This window comes from Leptopilina heterotoma, unplaced genomic scaffold (assembly GCF_015476425.1).
Source record: "Leptopilina heterotoma isolate Lh14 unplaced genomic scaffold, ASM1547642v1 Lhet_33, whole genome shotgun sequence".
Taxonomy (NCBI): domain Eukaryota; kingdom Metazoa; phylum Arthropoda; class Insecta; order Hymenoptera; family Figitidae; genus Leptopilina; species Leptopilina heterotoma.
Window position 1 is genome coordinate 78,055 of NW_025111022.1, and position 20,117 is coordinate 98,171.

A 20,117-nucleotide genomic window follows, 5' to 3' on the forward strand; every position below is an offset into this window, starting at 1 on the left:
TAAAAAAAATGTTACAAAAATTGTAAAAATCACTCTTTATTCGGAAATTTTTTTGTGGATACAAAAAAATATTTTCTAACCATTGAATTCGTCACAAAAAATTACCAAAAAAATAATTTTATAGAATATTCAGAAAATTTACTAAATATTGTTGAATTCTCCCTATAAAATAATCGATAAAAAAAATTTTGTAATAAATTTCTAAAAAATGTTTAAAGGAAAAAATTATAAAAAATTTTCTTGGCAAAACATTTTTTCTCCAAATTTGTCGATTGTAAACGTTGTGAACTTCACCAATTTTCAATTAATTCTTCTTCTTCTTCTTCTTCTACAAACATTATTATACATACTCGTGTCAAATTAGTTTCTGACAATGCTTCAATATCGCTAAATATTTTAATTACTAGTTAGATATAATAATTTAAGTTCTTCGATCTTTTTTTCACACTATGAAACTTAGTGATATTAATTCTTAATTTTCGAGGTCTCTCGTTCCTCTTTTCTTCATTTTTTAATATAAAAAAAAGAAAAATGCTTTTCTTTACGCTCTGAAAAGTAATATTTAAGTAGTTGAATTTGCACTTTTTGAATATTTCTTAAACAATGGATAATTAAAAAAAACTATTATCCGAGGCTACGAGATTCAAGCGGATGATTTTTTTTTTTGTTTGAATACTGTGATGACGATTTATATTATAAAAAAAAACGATGGTACCTAGAGTGAGAGAATTGGAGAATTCTGACTTTATTCAATTTTTATTCAAGGCAGATCCTATTTACACTGTTTTTATGAATTTTTGTCGATACACTCGTTTATTGCATCAATCAATTTTAATTATCGATTTAATTTATAATAAAAAAAAATGCGTATTCTATATATTTAGCTTCTACGATTTATTAATCGTTAAAAAATGAAATAAAAAAAAAATGAAGAAATTATACTGCCAAAAGAGATGCTATTGCATTTAATATAATTATATAAATATATGAATTGATAATTCTGATAAATTTTCGATTCTTACATCGCAAAAGACGATTCTTTTTGATATTCGCTTTTTATTTTCAAATGTAATTTTTTTAAGCCATGATGCATGACTTATAATGTATATTTTACTAACCTAGTCATTATCATAGGATAACCGAATAACGTTGTCTCTATGGAAAAAAAAGAATGGAGGAAAAAAAAATTCAATTACCAAATTATGAATCCGGCAGCTGATGTAACTATACTAATTGTAATTGTCGTGTAAAATTTCAACGATCTTAGTTTCTCAGCCGTTTAAAATATATGAAAAAAACAAAGGTAATTGTTAAAAAGGCACTAATCGCGATGAAATGCTATAGAAAAGTAGAAATTAAGTATTTTTCGATTATATTTAAATAAATATTATATATATATATAATTATAATGATTAATTATAATAATTTAATCATGCTACGTAGAAAATGTTTCTTTTTTTTGAGAGAGAGAAATTGATAAAACTTTTAAAAAAAGTAAAATCAATTTTGTTGTTGGCAAAATATTTGTTTTTGTGTGAAGACTTTCAGTAAATTAAAAAATTTATTGAAAACTTCGAATATGTAAAAAGGTATAAATAAAAAAGAGAATACTTTATTCAAATTAGTGCCTTTTTAATTCACCTTATTATTTTCAAATAATGTGTAGAATGGTGTTGTGCAAACGCTTTGAAATAAATATCTATTTAAATATAATTCAGTGCTTATTATTTTAATAACTGTTTACTTTAAGAGAAAATCTTTTTTAGTCAAAAAAAAAGTCATTTCGTATTTTAAAAGAAGAAAATAAATTAAATTCTTAATTTCTTTTTATTTTTAATTAAAATATTTAATTAAACATTACAAAGAATTGTAATTTTTATTCAAATGCAACTTTTAATTGTTTAAAATGTTACAATATTACCATTTTTTTGTCAAAGAGAAATATTCATTAAATTTTAGGTTATGTTGCCAGAAAATTGTAATTTTCGCATTTTTCAAAAGCAACTTTTTATCTTTTAAAATGTTGATGAAAATTAAATTCTTTAAACTTTCACTAAATCGAATTTAAAATTTAATTCATCCTTTTTTGTATAAAATACAAAATTATGCCATTGAAGTAACTTTCGTTTCAATTATTTCTGATTTTTATATTTATTTCTCAAAGTTTGAAAAATAACTTTTAGTAATTATATAATAATAAAATTATATATAATACTAAACAATAGTAATATAACAATAATAAATAATAATTTTCTTCACATTTCAGTTTCTTACCCAATTTGAATTTTCGCCCCCGATCATCAGTGCTGCCATCTCGATCAACTAAATTTCGGAAAAATTAATTCTTTTCCCGAAAAAATATCAATTTCTTTATTATTTTCACCACTTGTAACAGAATATTTTAATTATTAATTATTTTCTAACTACAATAAATATTAATTGTAAATCGAAAACAAAATTAAGTTATAATTCTTGAGATTCTTTAAAGGTGAGTTGTGAAATTTATCGTAAATTACGGTAAATTCCTGAAAATTCCATTGTGCAAGGAGGAATAATAAATGTGCGCATGCGCAGTTATTATTAATCTTAAGTGACGCGCTGCGTTGCGCTGTGTTCGGTCGACTCTTGATTAATGTTGAACACCGCGAGTTTAATTTACAATTCAGTGTAATCAAATAATTTAAAGAATTCATAAAAATGTCGATGCAACCACATAGCAGAAAACGTGTCTGCTACTACTATGATAGTAAGTATTAAAAATAATTATAAATTTTTCTGAAAATTTTAATGCTCAAAAAAAAATTTTTTCCAAAGTGCTTTATAGGTTGTCAAAGTGTGTTGTATATTGTCGATTTGATTTGGAGAAAAATTTCTTGTAGATTGTAATTTTTTTTTTTTAATTTGATTGAATTTTTTTTCTATAAAAATGATTTTGAATTTTTTTTCTTTTGATTGTTTAGTGAAGAAAAAGTTGGGTTAAGCGTGTGATTGTATACGGAGAGGTCTGATTTTTGTATGGTTAAGGCGAGAGATTCTCAAAGTTCAACTCCGCAACACTGTATTTTATGAATGCCAACCCATGGCTGAGCGTCAGTCATGAACCACGAAATCAAAATCAGACTGTAGTTTACTTGTGAATTTTTCGTCTTATCTCGAATAATTTCATACTTGACAAATTTTTTATGAGAAATTTTTGTTGTTTTTTGTTTGGTATTTTTGAGATATTGGAGTCTTTGGATTATTTTCATATTTGATGTAGAGATTTTTAGGGGTTTTTTTCTTTTATTTGAGAAAATTTAAATTTACATAAGTAGGTAAATTTTGGAATTTTTTAAGGAATGCTTGAAAAGATTAAACAATGATGCAACTTTGGTAAATAATTGATTTTTCAGTGATTTTATTTTTTGGTATATTTTTTCTTTTAGATTTAAAAATTGGAGGTTAAAGTCAAATATTTATAAAATTGATGCTTAAGATCCGGGGAATTTAGTTAAGGTTAATTTTTATGTTTGATAAATTTTTGTTGTAGTCATTGTTTGGTTATAGTAAACTGCATTGTGTTGACAATTTTCGTGTAAGATAAATACATCTTTAGAAATAAAAGTTTTTCAAGTGTGGATCCGCACAACCGTAGTTTGCGCGACGTGCCTTGTATCACGTTTAAACATGTATGAGTTGAATTCTGAAAGTCCAATTTCGATTTTTTATGGGAACAGTTTTTTTTCGGCAAAGAATAAATAATGACGCTCAACTCGATTAAATTAAAACTGTAGGAAATATTTTACGTTTGTCTTTTTGTTTCACTGCAAAATGTAGGATATTTAGTAAAAAAAAAACTTAGTATATTTAGTAAAAAACTTAGCATATTTAGTAAAAATATAATTAGTAAGAATATTTTTAGTAAAAATATAGTATATTCAGTAAAGTATTGAGTAATAAACATTAAGAAAATGGTTCAATGATATAAGTAAATAAAATTTGAAAATGTTTTAAAAACTGCAGTTTTTTTAAAATATGTAATAATTAAAATTTTTTTCCAGGCGACATAGGGAATTATTATTATGGGCAGGGCCATCCCATGAAACCACACCGTATAAGGATGACACATAATTTACTGTTAAATTATGGTCTTTATCGAAAAATGGAAATTTATGTGAGTTTTATATTTTTCCTCCCCATGGAAAATTACTAAGAGTTTATTGGCGAATGTTATTTTGATTTTGTGTGATTTATTTGCAGCGTCCGCATAAAGCAACTGCTGATGAAATGACCAAGTTCCACAGTGACGAATACATCAGATTCTTGAGATCAATTAGGCCAGATAACATGACAGAATATAATAAACAAATGCAGAGATGTAAGTGAATTATTTACTTAGCAAAACAAAATTATTGTTATGGAAATAAATAAATTTTCTAAATTAATTAATTCCATTCAAAATTAATAATTTGAAATGCAGGATTTACTCAGGTTAGGAATATTAGGGAAAAGACAGGGAAAGTAGAATTTATTGTTCAAGGAAATCAAGGAAAAGTCAGGGATTTTTATTATAAAACTACTGGAAAAAATTAAATTTTTAGAATTCATAAGAAAATTATGAATTTTTATGTCTTTTTTGTTTGCCTCATAAACCACGAATTTTAATACAAAACATTCAATTTTTTCTATTTCTGACAATAATTTCCTTTTAAATAACTCAATTCTTGAAGAACTATCATAAAATTAATTATAAAATAATTAATAATTAATTAATTACTTAGAAATTATTTAATGAATAATTTTACTTAAATATTTCAAAATTAATTGAATTTTAAAAGACTTGTGTTTACAATTTTCATAAACAGATAAACTTCAAAAGTTTTAATTTAAAATTTTATAAAATTTCAATTTTTAATAAATTTAATTAGAAATTTCAAAGAACTTAGATTTTTGAAAAATTTTAATAATTCAAATTCTTCAGAATTTGAGTTAATTTTTTTAATTTATATTTAATTAGTTATTAAAAATAATGGATCTACAGAAGAATTTTAGTTAAAAACACTACAAAGTATTTGAATTTTGGAGAAGTTACAAATGATTGCAGAAATTCAATTATTTTAAAAAGTTATCAAATTCTTCCCAAAAATTTAATTACGATCGTAACTTTTTAAAAATTCTCTTCAAAATTTCAATTATCTTTATAAATAATAAAATTCTTCTCCGAAATTCAATTGTTTTACAATTTTTTAATAAAATTTTTGACAAAATTTCAATTATTAACAAAAAATTTCTCTCAATTCAATGATTTTCAATATCTACTATTTTAATAAAGTTTTCCAAAAGAATTAAATTATTGAAGAAAAAGTTTGATAAAATTCTACACAAACATTTAATATATTTTCATAAATGATAAAAATTTTACATGAATATTGAATTATTTACAGATTTTTTTCCAATTTCTTCGCAATAATTCAATTATTTTCAGAAATAATAAAATTTTATACAAAAATTCAATTATTTTTATAAGTAATAAAACTTCTCGAAGAATTTTAATTATTTTTAGTACAATTTTAATCGAATTCCTTGAAAAATGAATGTCGGTTAAGATGTCAGATACTAATTGAATATTAAAAGCATTGTAGCACAAATTTTTCGAAATAGTTGAATTTTGAAAAGGATTAAAATTAAAATCTTATTTTAATAAAATTCGTTGCAAAAAAAAAATTATTTTCATAAGTGAGTAAAACTAAAATTTCTCAAAAATTCAATTATTTAAAAAGATTTTTATAAACTTCGTTGCAAGAATTCAATTATTTTCATAAGTAATAAATTTTCACAAAGATTCAATTATTTAAAAAACAATTTTCATACAATTTGTCAACTATTTAAAGAAAATTTAATAAAGTTCTATTCAAGAATTCAATTATTTTTATAAATAATAAAATTCTTCTCAGGAATTTATTTTAAAGAAATTTAATAAAGTTCTATGCAAGAATTTAATCATTTTCTTAAATAATAAAACTCTTCGGAGATTTTCAATTATTTTTAATACAATTTTAATCAAGTTCCTCGAAAAAAGCAATTATTCTTAAAATTTTTAATAAAATTCGTCGATGAATTCAATTTTAAGAAACATTTAATTATTCAATAAATTATTAATTTTTTTATTTAAATAATTGAATTCTCGTAGAATTTTCTAATAAAACTTGATTTAAAAATTAATTTCAGTTAAAATTTTAGATAATAATTAATAATAATATAATTAATAATAATAATAATTAATAATTTTAGAAATAATTAAATTTTGAATAGGTTTCAAATGAAAATCATTGAAAATTTGAATTTTCTGTACTTTTAACTAACAATTGTGTAAAATTAAGTTTTTTTGAAAAAGTTTAATTTAATTTTTTTGAAAATATTTGAAGTTTTTATTTTCTAATATAATATTTTATTGAAAAATTTCCGAATAATTGAAATTTCGCAAAATTGAATTGTAAACAAATTGATTTGAAAATTCTCAAAGAACTTTTTCAAAAGTTAATAAAAATAATTGATTTAGAGAAAAATTTTAGTTAAAAACTCTAAAAAAAAAATAATTGAATTTTTGATAAGTTACAAATAATTGCAATTTTTAGAAGTAATTAAATTTGAATAAGGTTTCAATAATATCTTTGAAAATTTTAATTTTTCATACTTTTAACTAACAATTCTGTAGAATTAATTTTTGTTGAAAAAGTTTAATCGATTCTTGATTCAGAATTGTAAACAAATGGATTTGAAAATTCTCAAAGAACTTTTTCATAAATTAATAAAAATAATTGTTTTAAAGAAGAATTAGAGTTAAAAATTCTAGAAATTAATAATTAAATTGAAATGATGAAAATAATTTTAAAAAAGTTAGAATAACAATTATTGTTCTCAAAATATAAAATAATAATTTTATCACTCGGTCATTTTTAATATTATTATAAAACATGAAGATATCGATTGCTCCGAGTCGAAGACTCGGAGTGATAGATTTCTTCATGTTTTCGAATAATATTTTTATAAGTTGTTGAATTCAAAAAAGCTATAGAATTTGAAATTTTTGAAAATCTTAATTATCATGGAAAAATAATAGGTACTGATTAAATATTTATTTTAGAAATAAAGTTATTGTTTTTTTGGCCAAATTTCCAATTAAAGAAATTTATAAATAAATGTAAGAGTAGATTTTTTTAGAGTGAATCAGAATATTCATTAGGGTTTTAAGGAAAAAATCAAAATTTTGTCTGGAAATCAGGGAAAAGCAAAATTAAATTTTTGTAACAACCCTGAAATGGGCTAAATTGGAAAATAATGGAATGGGAAATTATTTTAATTACAAATTATTAATTTGGAATGGATTTTTATAAATGGGAAAATAATTGAATAGGGAAATAATTTTTGATTGAAAACACTTTTGCAGTTAATGTTGGAGAGGATTGTCCTGTATTTGACGGTTTGTATGAATTCTGTCAACTATCCGCTGGGGGTTCGGTAGCGGCAGCAGTGAAACTGAATAAGCAAGCTTCTGAAATTTGCATCAATTGGGGTGGAGGTTTACATCACGCGAAGAAAAGTGAGGCTTCCGGCTTTTGTTATGTCAATGATATTGTACTTGGCATTTTGGAACTGCTCAAGTATCACCAAAGAGTATTGTATATTGACATTGACGTGCATCATGGCGATGGTGTCGAAGAAGCTTTTTACACAACCGACAGAGTCATGACCGTTTCCTTCCATAAATACGGGGAATATTTCCCCGGTACTGGCGATCTTCGCGATATCGGAGCTGGAAAGGTGAGAAAATTTATTTCATTGCATTCAATCGAGAGGAAATTAATTTAATTCCTAAACTTGAGTGGAATTAATTAAATTCCTAAATTTAAATAGTTGTAATTGAATTTAATGGATTGATTAAATTACTTTAATTTTAATTCGTTAATTTTTAACTAGTTTTGAATTATTTAATTTCCAGGGTAAATATTACGCGGTTAATATTCCATTGAGAGACGGAATGGATGATGAGAGTTACGAATCCATTTTCGTTCCGATTATCTCGAAAGTTATGGAGACCTTCCAGCCGTCGGCGGTTGTTTTACAATGCGGCGCTGATTCTCTGACTGGCGACAGATTAGGATGTTTCAATTTAACAGTCCGTGGGCATGGAAAGTGTGTGGAATTTGTAAAAAGATACAATCTTCCATTCCTCATGGTTGGTGGTGGAGGTTACACGATTAGAAATGTCTCGAGGTGTTGGACTTTTGAAACGTCGGTTGCTCTAGGATCGGAAATTGCTAATGAACTGCCATACAACGATTACTTTGAATATTTTGGACCTGATTTTAAATTACACATTAGTCCATCGAATATGTCTAATCAGAATACGTCCGAATATCTCGAAAAAATAAAGTGAGTTTTTCATCTTTTAGTCTTTTAGAGTTTTATTTCTTATTTTTGATTTTACTGATTGAGTTATGTTTTTTTTTCAGGACGAGGCTCTTTGAAAATTTGAGAATGTTGCCGCATGCACCGGGAGTTCAGGTGCAAACGATCCCAGAAGATGGTGCTGTGATAGACGACTCGGAATTGGAGGAGAAAGTGAATCCTGACGAAAGGCTGCCACAGAGGGACATTGATAAGAGGATACAACACGAGAATGAGTACAGTGACAGTGAAGATGAGGGTGAAGGTGGCCGAAGGGACAATAGAACCTTCAAGGGCTCGAGGAAGAGGCCTAGGTTAGAAAAAGGTCAAGATGGTGTGGACAATGATCTCAAGAAAGATGATGACATCAAGTCTGAAGCGAAGGGTAAATTTTTCTATTTTCTTCTGTCTACTTTTTAGATATTAATTAGAAATTACAGGTCTCGGATAGTACGACTTTTTCCACTATTTTTATTTTATTTTATTTACTATTCACAAAATACGATATTTTTTATTTATTTTTGACAAAAATGAGACTTTTTTTATTATAAAATGCATCTTATTTCGATTTTCATAGTAATTTTAATTAATTAATATATTAATTAATTTTCATAGTAATTATAGTTAAATCTTTTCCTGTAAAGAGTTTTACTTTTTAGCGATTTTTTTAGGCATACAGCAAACTTTTGTTCTCACTTTTAAAAAAATTGTCAAATTGTAACAATTGGTATTAGTTTTGAATCAATTTTTTGTACTAAACCTTCATTTGCTATATTTTAATACATAAAAGCACTTTTTGTTCTACTTTGACAACCTATCTTACTGTGCTAAAAAGTGAAAATTGAAACAAATTTAAAGTTTCGTGAAATATTTTTCAAAATTTATTTTTTAATTACCTATGCTTAATTTAAGATTTTTATGAATTTTGAGAGTAACAGAATTTTCATAGTTCAGAAGAATCAGAATAGTTGGAGAATTTTATCCAAAGTAGTGAGAAAATATCAAATTTCTAGAAAATAATTAAGAAATTCTGATTTTTAGGTTCCTTTAAAAATAATGAAAATCTGAAACTTTCTTTTTTTTTATAAAACAAATAATTGAATTTTTGTACATAAATAATTGAATTCTCGAAAAACTTTCTGAAACTTCTGAAAATAATATTGAAAAAATAATAAGTTTACTAATAAATAATAAATGAAAATTATTAAAAATAATTGATTTAGATAAGAATTTTGGTTAAAAAGTCTTAGAAAGTAATTAGAAGAGTAATTAGTAAACAATTCTTAAAAATAATTAAATTTCAGAAAGTTTAAAATTTGATCTTTGAATAATTTTAATTAAAAATTCTAAAGAACATAGTTTTTTGAAAAATTTCAGTTCAAATTTTTTGAACAATAATTGGATTTTAAGTGAACTTTTATTATTAAATATCTACTTAAACTCTTCAAGAACAATATCAATATTATTAAAAATAATTGATTTACAAAAGCATTTTATCTAAAAATTCTAGAAAATAATTGATTTAGAGAAGAATTTTAATTAGAAATTCTAAAAAAATAATTGAATTTTGGAAGAATTGTTGTAAACAATTTTAGAAATAATTAAATTCTAAAAGGTTTAAAATTAAAATTTTTCAAAATTTGAATTTTTTGTAATTTTTATCAAATAATTAATTTAAAAAAGAATTTTAATTAGAATTTCTGTAAAACAATTGAATTTTGGAAGAATTGTAGTAAAAAAATTTAAAATATTAAATTTCAAAAGGTTTTAAATTAAAATTTGTGAATTTTTTATAATTTTAATTAAAAATTCTAAAGAACTTAGTTTTTTTAATTAAGTCTTTAGTTTTCGAAAAATTTTAAATTCAAGTTTGTTAATTTAGTTGATTTTTAAAAATATGAATTGAAAAAATTTTATTTTAGGCGAATGAACTTTCTTTGAATGAAATGAATTTTCTAGATTTAAGTAATTAAACTTTCCAGGAATCTTCTAAAAATTATTAAAAATAATTGATTTAGAGAAGAATTTTAGTTATAATTTCTAGAAAATAATTGGATTTTGGAGTAGCAATTTTATTTTTAAATATAATTAAATTTCAGAAGGTTTAAAATTTAAAATTTTTGAAAATTTAAAATTAAGAATATTTAAATATTTATTTAGAAAAATTATTAAACTTTATTTAATTTTTAAATTACAATAATTTAGTTAAAAATTCTAGATAAGAATTTGTGCCTTAAAGCCGATCCGAGGTCTTAGTAACACTTCTTTTATTTTTAAAAAAATTACCAACTTTTTTCCTCTTTTCAGAAAACGAAAAGGACGACAAATCAAACTCAACGAATGATGAATCGAAAAAAGATGGTGGTGCAAATCCCTGATAAATGGCCCTAACCACGAGTGACTCACGCTATTCTTATTTAATTTGAATCGACCTAAAGCGTAAATGATAAAAAAAAAAAGAAAAAAGAGAGTACCTGGTGAATGTGTGTATGTTTGTGTGTACGTGGCAAGTGAGAAGAGACGAGAAAAACAAGCTTCCGAGAAAAAAACCATTACGGCTCTCTTTTTATGATGTACAGTCTAAAAGAGATAATTTTTCTAAAAAAAAAAAAACAATTTTTCCAACGCACTGAAAAAAAAGGTCTGATTCGTGAATGTACAATGGAACAAAAGACTCTAATGTACAAGTTAAAAAAATAACCAACGATGCTCTTTTTATTTATTATTGTGAACAATTAGAAATTAGTATAAAGAGCGTTCTTTAGTGATTTTTTTTTGTATTTTTCGAATCAAATGTTGAAATCATTTGCTTTCCATCCCTTAGGTGAATTTGATTGAAGTCTGATATGTAATCTAATTATTATTATTTTTTTTTGTTTGACTAATTGCAAAGTCAATTTTTTTGTGGAATGAGGGGGGAGATTAATTTCTGATAGATCTCAATTTTTTCTTCTGTAAAGAATCGGATATTTAGATTTACAGATGTAGGACTTTTTTAAATGTTCATATGCAGATATCAATTTGCTGATAAATGTATAATTGCAAATATTATTTTTTTCTAAAAATTGTAAATTTCATTTATTATAATAATATTCATAAATATTAGTATTTTTTGTCGAGATTCATTGACAGATCTGTTTAATATGACTGAACCATTTATATGGGGTTGACGCGCGCAATTTTTTTTTTTTAATATCATCGATTATTTAATCGACAACAGATTGTTTAATTTTTTTTTGTAAATATAACGAAAAGTGATTTTTTTCGCGCAACTATTCAATTTTCTTTTTTTAAAATATAAATGTTTGCACATTGATTTTTTTTTTCATGTGTAAGAAGTATAATGTATTTGAGAGAATGTTAGATTTAAAAATGTCTGTCAATGAGTAAACATTTTTTTTTTGAGACTAGGTGTAGATTTTTCAAATGTACTGTAAGATTAAAGTTTTTATGTATACATTCTTCGTCTACTAATCCGATTCTCTCTCTCTCTCTCTCTTTAAGTGTAAAGTCGAGTTGAAAATTGATGTTTTCAATATATGTCCTACTTTTCATAATGAGTGTTTATTAAAAAAAAAAAAAAAAATTGAATGGAATATAGAAAAAGAAAGCTAATTATGTATTTGCTGTCAATATATAAAATCGGATTAGTATCATTCATTGGCGTGTAAGTGATTGGTCAAATGTAAGAGAAAATAACTTGTTATTAATTTAACTGTCATTGATCGTTCAAATTATTGCATACAGAAAATTATATAATTTATGCGTGAATTTATTTTTAATTAAATTTAAAATCAGGCATTGCATACTTATATGTCCTGCATTCATCAATCACTGTTTTTAAATATTTATAATAAAAAAAATAATAAAATTTACTACATAAGAATTTCTAATGTTTTTATTATAGTTTACGATTGTCGATGCAAAAGTTGGTTCAAGTTGGTTCAATGTTCTAATTTCGTGTTTAAAAAAATAAAAGAAAAAATGAAACTTTAGTAGAAGAATAAAGAATTTAATTTTCAATGTTTGCATCACAAAATTGTAATTTTTATTTAAATGCAACGCGTAATTGTTCAGAATGTTTAAAATTAAATTCTGTGTCCTTCAACCAAAAAGAAATTTAAAATTTTATTTTATTTTTTCCATTTTAAATACGAAATAATCAGGCCTTGGATTTTAAGACTTTTTTCGACTTTTCTTCAAAATATGGCAACAAAATACCAAATTTTTGGTATAAAATACAACTTATTTCGATTTTTATAGCGTGAAAAATAACTGTAGCCAAATCTTTCAAAAAATATTTTTGAATAATTTTTCCAATTAAATTTTCGAAATAGACAATTCAAAAGATTTTGAATAATTGAAATTTTGTAAAATTCAATTGAAAATAATTGACTTCTTTCAAGTATTTTATTACAATTTTTGAAAATCAACCTTTGAAGATATTTAATTGCAAATTTTAAAAATGATTGAATTCTCAAAGATTTTAATGAAAAATCTTCAAGTGTAAATTTAAGAATGAAAATTAATGAAAATTAGCTTCCAAAAATTTTATTAAAATAGTTTTGAAGAAAGTAATTCTTATAAAATTTTTTCTTATTATAATTTTTTAAAATTTAATTATTTGCAATATTTTCAATTAAATATTTTCGAAAATTCAAATACATACCAAAAATAATTGATTTATAAGAAGAATTTTAGTTAAAAAGTGTAGAAAATAATTAAATTTTGGAAGAGTTGTAATACAAATTTTTAGAAATAATAAAATTTCTAAAAATAATTGGAAACAATTGAGTTTTAGAAGAAGACAATTTTTAAAGACAATTTGAAGACAATTTTTTTTTAAGTAATTAAACTTTCCTTAAATTATCAAAAATGATTATTTTGGAAAAAAATTTTATAGTAAAAATTTTTAGAAATAATTAAATTTCAAAAGATTTTAAATTAAATTTTTTAAAATTTGAATATTTGTTGGTAATTTTGATTAAAAATTCTGAAGAACATAGTTTTTTACGTATAACTAAAATTTTTGAAAACTTTTAGTTAGTTGAAGTTTTAAATATATTTAGAAAAAAATGTAGAATTATGTAAAATAATTAAAAATTTTTCGAATAATCGAAATTTCTTAAAAATAATTTAATTTCAAAGCGAAAAATTTTTTTTAATTAAATTAACTTTCTTTTTTTTAAATAATTAAATTAAAATTCTAAAGAACTTTATTTTTTTCGGAAAATATTTTTTTTTGCTCCGAAAGTAAATAGAAAAAAATATTTTTTACCGAAAGTAAATCGAGGATTGAATTCATAAAATCAAATTGAAATGTGTTAATTAAATTATAAATTAAGTGAATAAAATTATCGTTCATTGTGAAAATTATGAATTAACAGTGTAAATATTTTTATTTTAAATATTTGTTTCTTCTTCTTCATTCTTTAATATTGACCAATCATAAAACGACAGCAGACGACGAATTGTTGTTTACAGCTGACAGACACAGACAGTCTCTTATTTATGGTGACAGCGTTTGGTATACATACGTGATAGAAAAACAATTACTTTACTTTTAAAAATGATAAGCAATGTGACTTTTTAGTTGAGAAGTAAATAAGTGTAGAGTTATGTAATTTTTATCGACAATCCTTATCTATTTTTAGCAGTAGAAGATTGAAACTAAGGAGGAATTTTTGTATTTATAACCTCACTTTTTTCTTTCATTCCGGGATTCCGCAAACGATTTTTCTTGCATTGTGAATTTATTTTTATATAAATTTTTGAAAAAATCTATTTTTATATAAAAGCCAAAAATCAAGTGTCTTCTCTTCTGTATTTTCACAAAATTCACGTGAAAATGAGGAAAATTGTTTTTATAATGAAACTAAGATTTTTATTGTTGAATCCACCACACATATCGAAATTCAAGTATATCTCTTAGTAAGAAATCTTCAATCCTTATTCTTTTTATAATAAATAGAAAATTGTTTTTTATTTCTTCAAGACTGATTCTCATATTTTCATCTCGTGTACAAAAATATAAAAAATGATTTCTCATCTTTCACATGTCATGACTCTGGCCAATGGAGCAATTGGTGTGAGTGTTTTAGCAATGCCGTTTTGTTTTAAGCAATGCGGTATTATTTTGGCTATTTTGTTACTTTTATTGAGTAGCATTCTCTCGAGGCTTGCTTGTCATTTTTTGCTAAAATCGGCCGTCATGTCAAGGCGGAGAAATTTTGAATTTCTTGCATTTCATGCATTTGGTCGTATGGGGAAATTTTTCGTTGAATTATTTATTATTGGATTTTTATTGGGCACGTGTATTGCATTTTTTGTTGTTGTCGGCGATTTGGGACCGGCAATAATTGGCAAAGTTATTGATAAAAATCCAGAAAATATTAGAACCAGTTTACTTATTACAACTGGTACGTTTATTGTTCTTCCACTTGGTCTCCTTAGAAATATTGACAGTCTCTCGAGTATTTCAACTGCGACTATTGTTTTTTATTTTTGTCTGGTTTTGAAGGTAATTATTCTTTTTTAATTCTTAAATTATTTGAAATTTAAATTCTTTTTTGTTTTGAGAAATTGTGTTTTTTAATTTTTTACTAATTTGATGAATTTTCAGGTGATGGGCGAATCGACTCAACATATTTTTGCTGGCGATTGGTATGAAAATGTATTTTTTTGGCGACCAGCTGGTATTCTGCAGTGTCTACCAATTTTTTCCATGGCTCTATTTTGTCAGACGCAATTATTTGAAATTTATGAGTCTGTGCCGAATGCTTCTTTGGAGAAAATGAATGAAATTGTGAGAGGTGCTTTAAATATTTGTACGATTGTCTACATATCTGTGGGATTATTCGGTTATATTGCTTGTTGTACACAGCCTTTTACTGGTAAGTCAAATTTATTCTGCATAAATTGTTTTACAGACCCCGGATAGTGAAGTTTTGCACTTTTTCCGTCTATTTTCGAAAATCTTTTAAAAAGACGACTTTTTTTTACTTATTTTCAAAAAATGCGACTTTCTAGACTTTATTTCAAATATTGCAACAAAATACCACTTTTCTAGTGTGAATTGTAACTTACTTCGTTTTTTATAATGTGAAAAAATATCAAATCTTTCAAAAAATATTTTCCAATTATTTTTTTAATATAATTAAATTTTTGAAATTTAATTGTTTTAATTTTGTTAAAAAGTTCTTAAATAATCGAATTTTTGTAAAATGTTATTGAATTGATTTTGTTTAAATTATTGTATTACAATTTTTGAGAATCGAATTTTGAAGAATTTTAATTGCAAAGTTTAGAAATAATTAAATTTTCAACAATTTTAATGAAAAATCTCCAAATCTAAATTAATGAAAATTAGCTTAAAAAAATTGTATTAAAATATTTTTTAAAAAAGAAATTCTTAAAACTTTTTTATTACTATTTTTCAAAGTTTTTTTCCACTTTTTTTAATATAAAATGCAACTTATTTCGATTTTTGTTTGGAGAAAAATAACTTTCGAAATTAAAAAGTTTTTAAATTAATGATATTTTATTGAAAATAAATTTCTTCTTAAGTATTTTAATAGAATTTTTGAAAACCAAATTTTGAAAAATTTTAATTACAAACTTTAAAAATAATTAAACTCTCAAGAATTTTGAGATAAAAAATCTTCAAATAAAAATTTAAAAATAAAAATTAATAAAAATAAGTTATTCTTAAAATTTGTTCTTAATTTCTTTGAATTCATTTAATTGTCAATATTTTTAATAACATTTCCCGAAAATTCTAATATCTATAAAAAAATTATTTAAACAATTTAATTTTTCAGAATTATTAAAATTTTAGAGAAAAATCAATCATTTTAAAAATTTGTAATGAAAAATTCTTCAAAAAAATCGATTCGTTTTTTAAAATTGTCCAAAAATTCTTTTACGAAATTCAATTATTATCGAAAAATTACATAACAATATTATTTTTTAAAACCTAATTCTTTGAATTTTTTATAATAATTTTTTAAATTTCAATAAAAAAGTAAATTGCAATTATTTAAAAATTTAGTTTCTTAAAATTATCACTAAACTTTAGGGAGAAATCGTGTAATTTTGTATTTGTAATTAAAATTTCTCAAAAATTTGATTATTTTTTAACATTTTCCAGAAGTTCAATTATTATTTTTTAAAATTTTTACTAAATTTTAATGGAAGTTTTCTAATTATATAAAATAAAAAATCTTTTGTATAAAATTAAAAATCTATTGTCTTTTAACAATTATTTTAATCCTATTTGAAAAACTAATTTTGAAAATTTTTGAATCTTAATTTTTTTAGGAAAAATTTTTCTTAGTTTTTAATTCAATATTTTTGATTATATAGTTTTTCTGTAATTTACTATAATTCACCTTCAAAATTTTAAAAAGTAAATCATGAATTACAGTCACCAATTATTGAAAAAATTGAATTTTTGTATTTAAATAATGAAACTCTTTGGAAATTTTCTTGAATATTTCAAAAATAATTAAGAGAAGAAGTTTAGTTAAATAATTCTAGACAATATTTAATTTTGGAAGGATTTCAGTTGTAAATTTAAAAAAAAGTAATTAAATTTCAGAAAGGTTCGAAATTTTTATTCCTGTGTTAAAAATAAATAACTATTCAAATAGTTATTTAACAAAATCATTGAATTTTTTTTAAATTTTTGAATAATTGAATTTTAAAATTAGCGAAAGGCAGGAAATTTTTGTGATAGTATTGAATAAAATAAATTACTTTTTCGATTTTTTTCTGTTACTTTTTCTGCTCCTTAATATCGATCCAAGGTTTGATTTTGTAATTTTTGATAATAAAAATAATAATTCTATTTGTAAATTTAAATTTAAATAGTTTAAATATTAATTTTATATTGTTGCAATGATTTTTATATTTTTTTTATTTTTTTTATTCTTATATTTTTTATGATTTTTAATATTTTTTTTTATTCTTATATTTTTTTTAATTTTTAATATTTCATTTATAATATGATTTAAATATCGTTTTAAAAAATCATCATATTAAAACAATATATTTTTTCTTTTCCAGGAAACATTCTGATGAGTTTTGAACCGAGTCCCTCGTCGGAGGTTATCAAACTATTCTTCGTGTTCTCCGTTGCCTTCAGTTTTCCGCTAGTCATTTTTCCCTGCAGGGCGAGTCTGAATTCTCTTCTTTTCCGTCGAGTAAGAATCGATTAATTTTTCGATCTCCACGATTATTTGAAATTTATTTTCAATTGTAATGAATTTTTTTCAGGCATATCTACACGAATCGACAAGTAGTTATATGCCGGAGACAAGATTCAGATTTCTCACTTTTGTCATTGTTTCCATTTCATTAATCATGGGAATTCTGATTCCGAACATTGAGTTTGTACTCGGAATAGTGGGCGCAACGATTGGAGTTATGATTTGTCTCATTTTCCCTGCGACATTCTTTATTTCCATAAGCAGTAAAAATACGAATGAGAGACTTCTGGCTCAGGTATTTTTTCTTTTGTTTCCTCATAAAAAATATTTGTATTTATAATAAAAAAAACTAATACCTTCTCATATGATGAGAATGTAATAAAAAATATTTTGTATTTATTTTGTACATATATAAAGAAAAAAGAAACCAATTGGGAATTTTTTTCAGATCATTGCATTTGTTGGACTTTTAATTATGATTTTGGGCACTTACGTCAATTTACATGCGAATGGTGAATCTCTCAATCCACGAGTCATAATCACGACGGACAAATCTGTTGATCAGATTAATAACATACCGTTTAATTTAATGAAAGAAGATGTTCCTCTAATTCCGAAAATTCCGAGGAAAACGAATTTTCTGGCAAATGAGAAAGGTGAGTGTTTTATCTTCTTTTTTGTTTTTTCTTTTCGAAATTAATTGTTTACGTTTCCAGATTCGAACGCAATACCAGAGTGGAAGGTTCCTAAAGATATTCCAGCAGACATTCCTAAAGAAAAAATAATTCCAAAAGTTAAATCTCCAATAGTCGAGAAAGCGGTGATAAAATCTCCCTCGGAAACAAATAAACTCGATAAAATTATTGACAATTCTGTCAAAGAACCAAAAGTAAAGTACAAAATTGCAGAAGATGTAAAAGAAGAAAATTTGGTAATTCCAAAGGAAGATGATAAAAAAATTCCAGAAGTGAAGGACAAGAATATTGAAGTACAAAAAGGGGAGAATTTGATTCACTCCGACGCGATTAAAAAAGAAGAATCGGAATTGGCAGCTGCTGGAGAATTGTCAAATTTGGATGTCGCCCAGAGGCACGAGGAGTTGAAGAGAACTTTGGAAAAGTACAAAAAAGAGCAGCGGGAAATGATGAAGGAGCAGAAGGAAATTTTGAAGGACATTAAGGAGCAGCAGTTGGAGTTGCAAAAGCAGAAGAAGGAACAAATTGCGAAAGTTCCGGAAGAAGAGAAGAAGAGCGATCAAATAAAGGAAGTGGAACTAAAAACGAATATTGTACTCGACAACAAAAATAATACGATTCAAAAGTCTTCCGACAAGGAGGAAACGAAAGAAGAGAAGAAACCCGAAGAAATAAAAGCGGACCTAAAAGAACAACCCGAGGCTAAAGAGGAAATTGCTAAAGAGAAAAAGAAGATACCTGACCAAATTGAAGAGAAAATATCGACAAATAATATCGACAAAAAATCACAAATTCCAGAAGAACCAAAAAAACCAATTATCGTCGAAACAGACAAAAATTCTCCATTAAAAATATCTTCCGATCACATTTTAAACGCTTTAACAAAAAAAGTCGTCAACGTAATAAAAGAAGACATCGATAACAAGAAGAAAAATCACACAATCACCAAGAAGGAGACAAACGAAAACGAACTCAATAAATTACCAGAATACTCCCTGCCAATTGCGCTAAAAATGAATAATCAAACAAGAAGTTATAACGACTCGGAAAAAGTGGCAGATGACAAGAAAAAAGAATATTCAGCGATCGGTAGAGATATTCTAGAAAATCACGAAAGAGAAAAACGTGATATTAACGAAACGATGAAAAATGTGCAAAATCAGACAAAAATTACTGAGAGTGAAAAAATTTGCGAGAAGGAGAAAATTTTGGACCACGAGAATATTAAGGAGGACCCTTTAAAATCAGTTGGTATTAAAGATTCTCTTATTGTGACAAATAGTTATTTATCGGAACAAAGTTTCACCGATAAAATTTCTATTCAATCGCATTTAGATGTAGGTGAGAAAATTGTTAAATTAAATAAGAGAGATTTAAAATATATCAAGTTAGATGAACATGAAATATAAATGTCTATTAAAAAAAAGAGTGTAAATTTATCTACAGACAAATGTGTACGCTTAACATGAATATGTAAATATAATACGTGTGATATTTTGTTCTTTATAATATTCATATCACAAAAAAGTTCGAATTTGAGAATTTACTGAAAAAATGGTCGAAAAAAAAGTATTATTTTTGCATTTCAATATTTGTAAAATGAATGTATATGATATTAAAAATGTTAAGACGGTGTAATAGAAGAATGTTACTGTTTGTATTTAAAACGTTTTGAAGAATATATTGTATATTTTTTTGACTGTATTTTATATGTGATTTTTGTATTTTTAGATTTAATTTTAGAATTTTTTTTATTTTAGACTAAATTTCGGAATTTTTAGTTTTC

General features: G+C 24.1%; 2 protein-coding genes across 2 annotated transcripts; both read left to right on the top strand.

Moving 5' to 3' along the window:
* The first annotated feature begins 2,589 nt into the window (after positions 1–2,589).
* LOC122505000 (histone deacetylase HDAC1) lies at positions 2,590–12,313 on the top strand. Its single transcript, XM_043616393.1, has 7 exons — positions 2,590–2,746; positions 4,041–4,153; positions 4,240–4,357; positions 7,427–7,800; positions 7,979–8,412; positions 8,493–8,812; positions 10,735–12,313. Exons 1-7 carry the CDS (start codon positions 2,698–2,700, stop codon positions 10,803–10,805), a joined length of 1,479 nt encoding a protein of 492 aa, XP_043472328.1. The 5' UTR covers positions 2,590–2,697; the 3' UTR covers positions 10,806–12,313.
* Positions 12,314–13,915: 1,602 nt separating this feature from the next.
* LOC122505001 (putative sodium-coupled neutral amino acid transporter 10) lies at positions 13,916–20,035 on the top strand. Its single transcript, XM_043616394.1, has 6 exons — positions 13,916–14,947; positions 15,050–15,320; positions 17,494–17,630; positions 17,704–17,931; positions 18,085–18,292; positions 18,353–20,035. The coding sequence occupies exons 1-6, from the start codon at positions 14,465–14,467 to the stop codon at positions 19,738–19,740; spliced, it is 2,715 nt and encodes a 904-aa protein (XP_043472329.1). The 5' UTR covers positions 13,916–14,464; the 3' UTR covers positions 19,741–20,035.
* Positions 20,036–20,117: the final 82 nt, after the last annotated feature.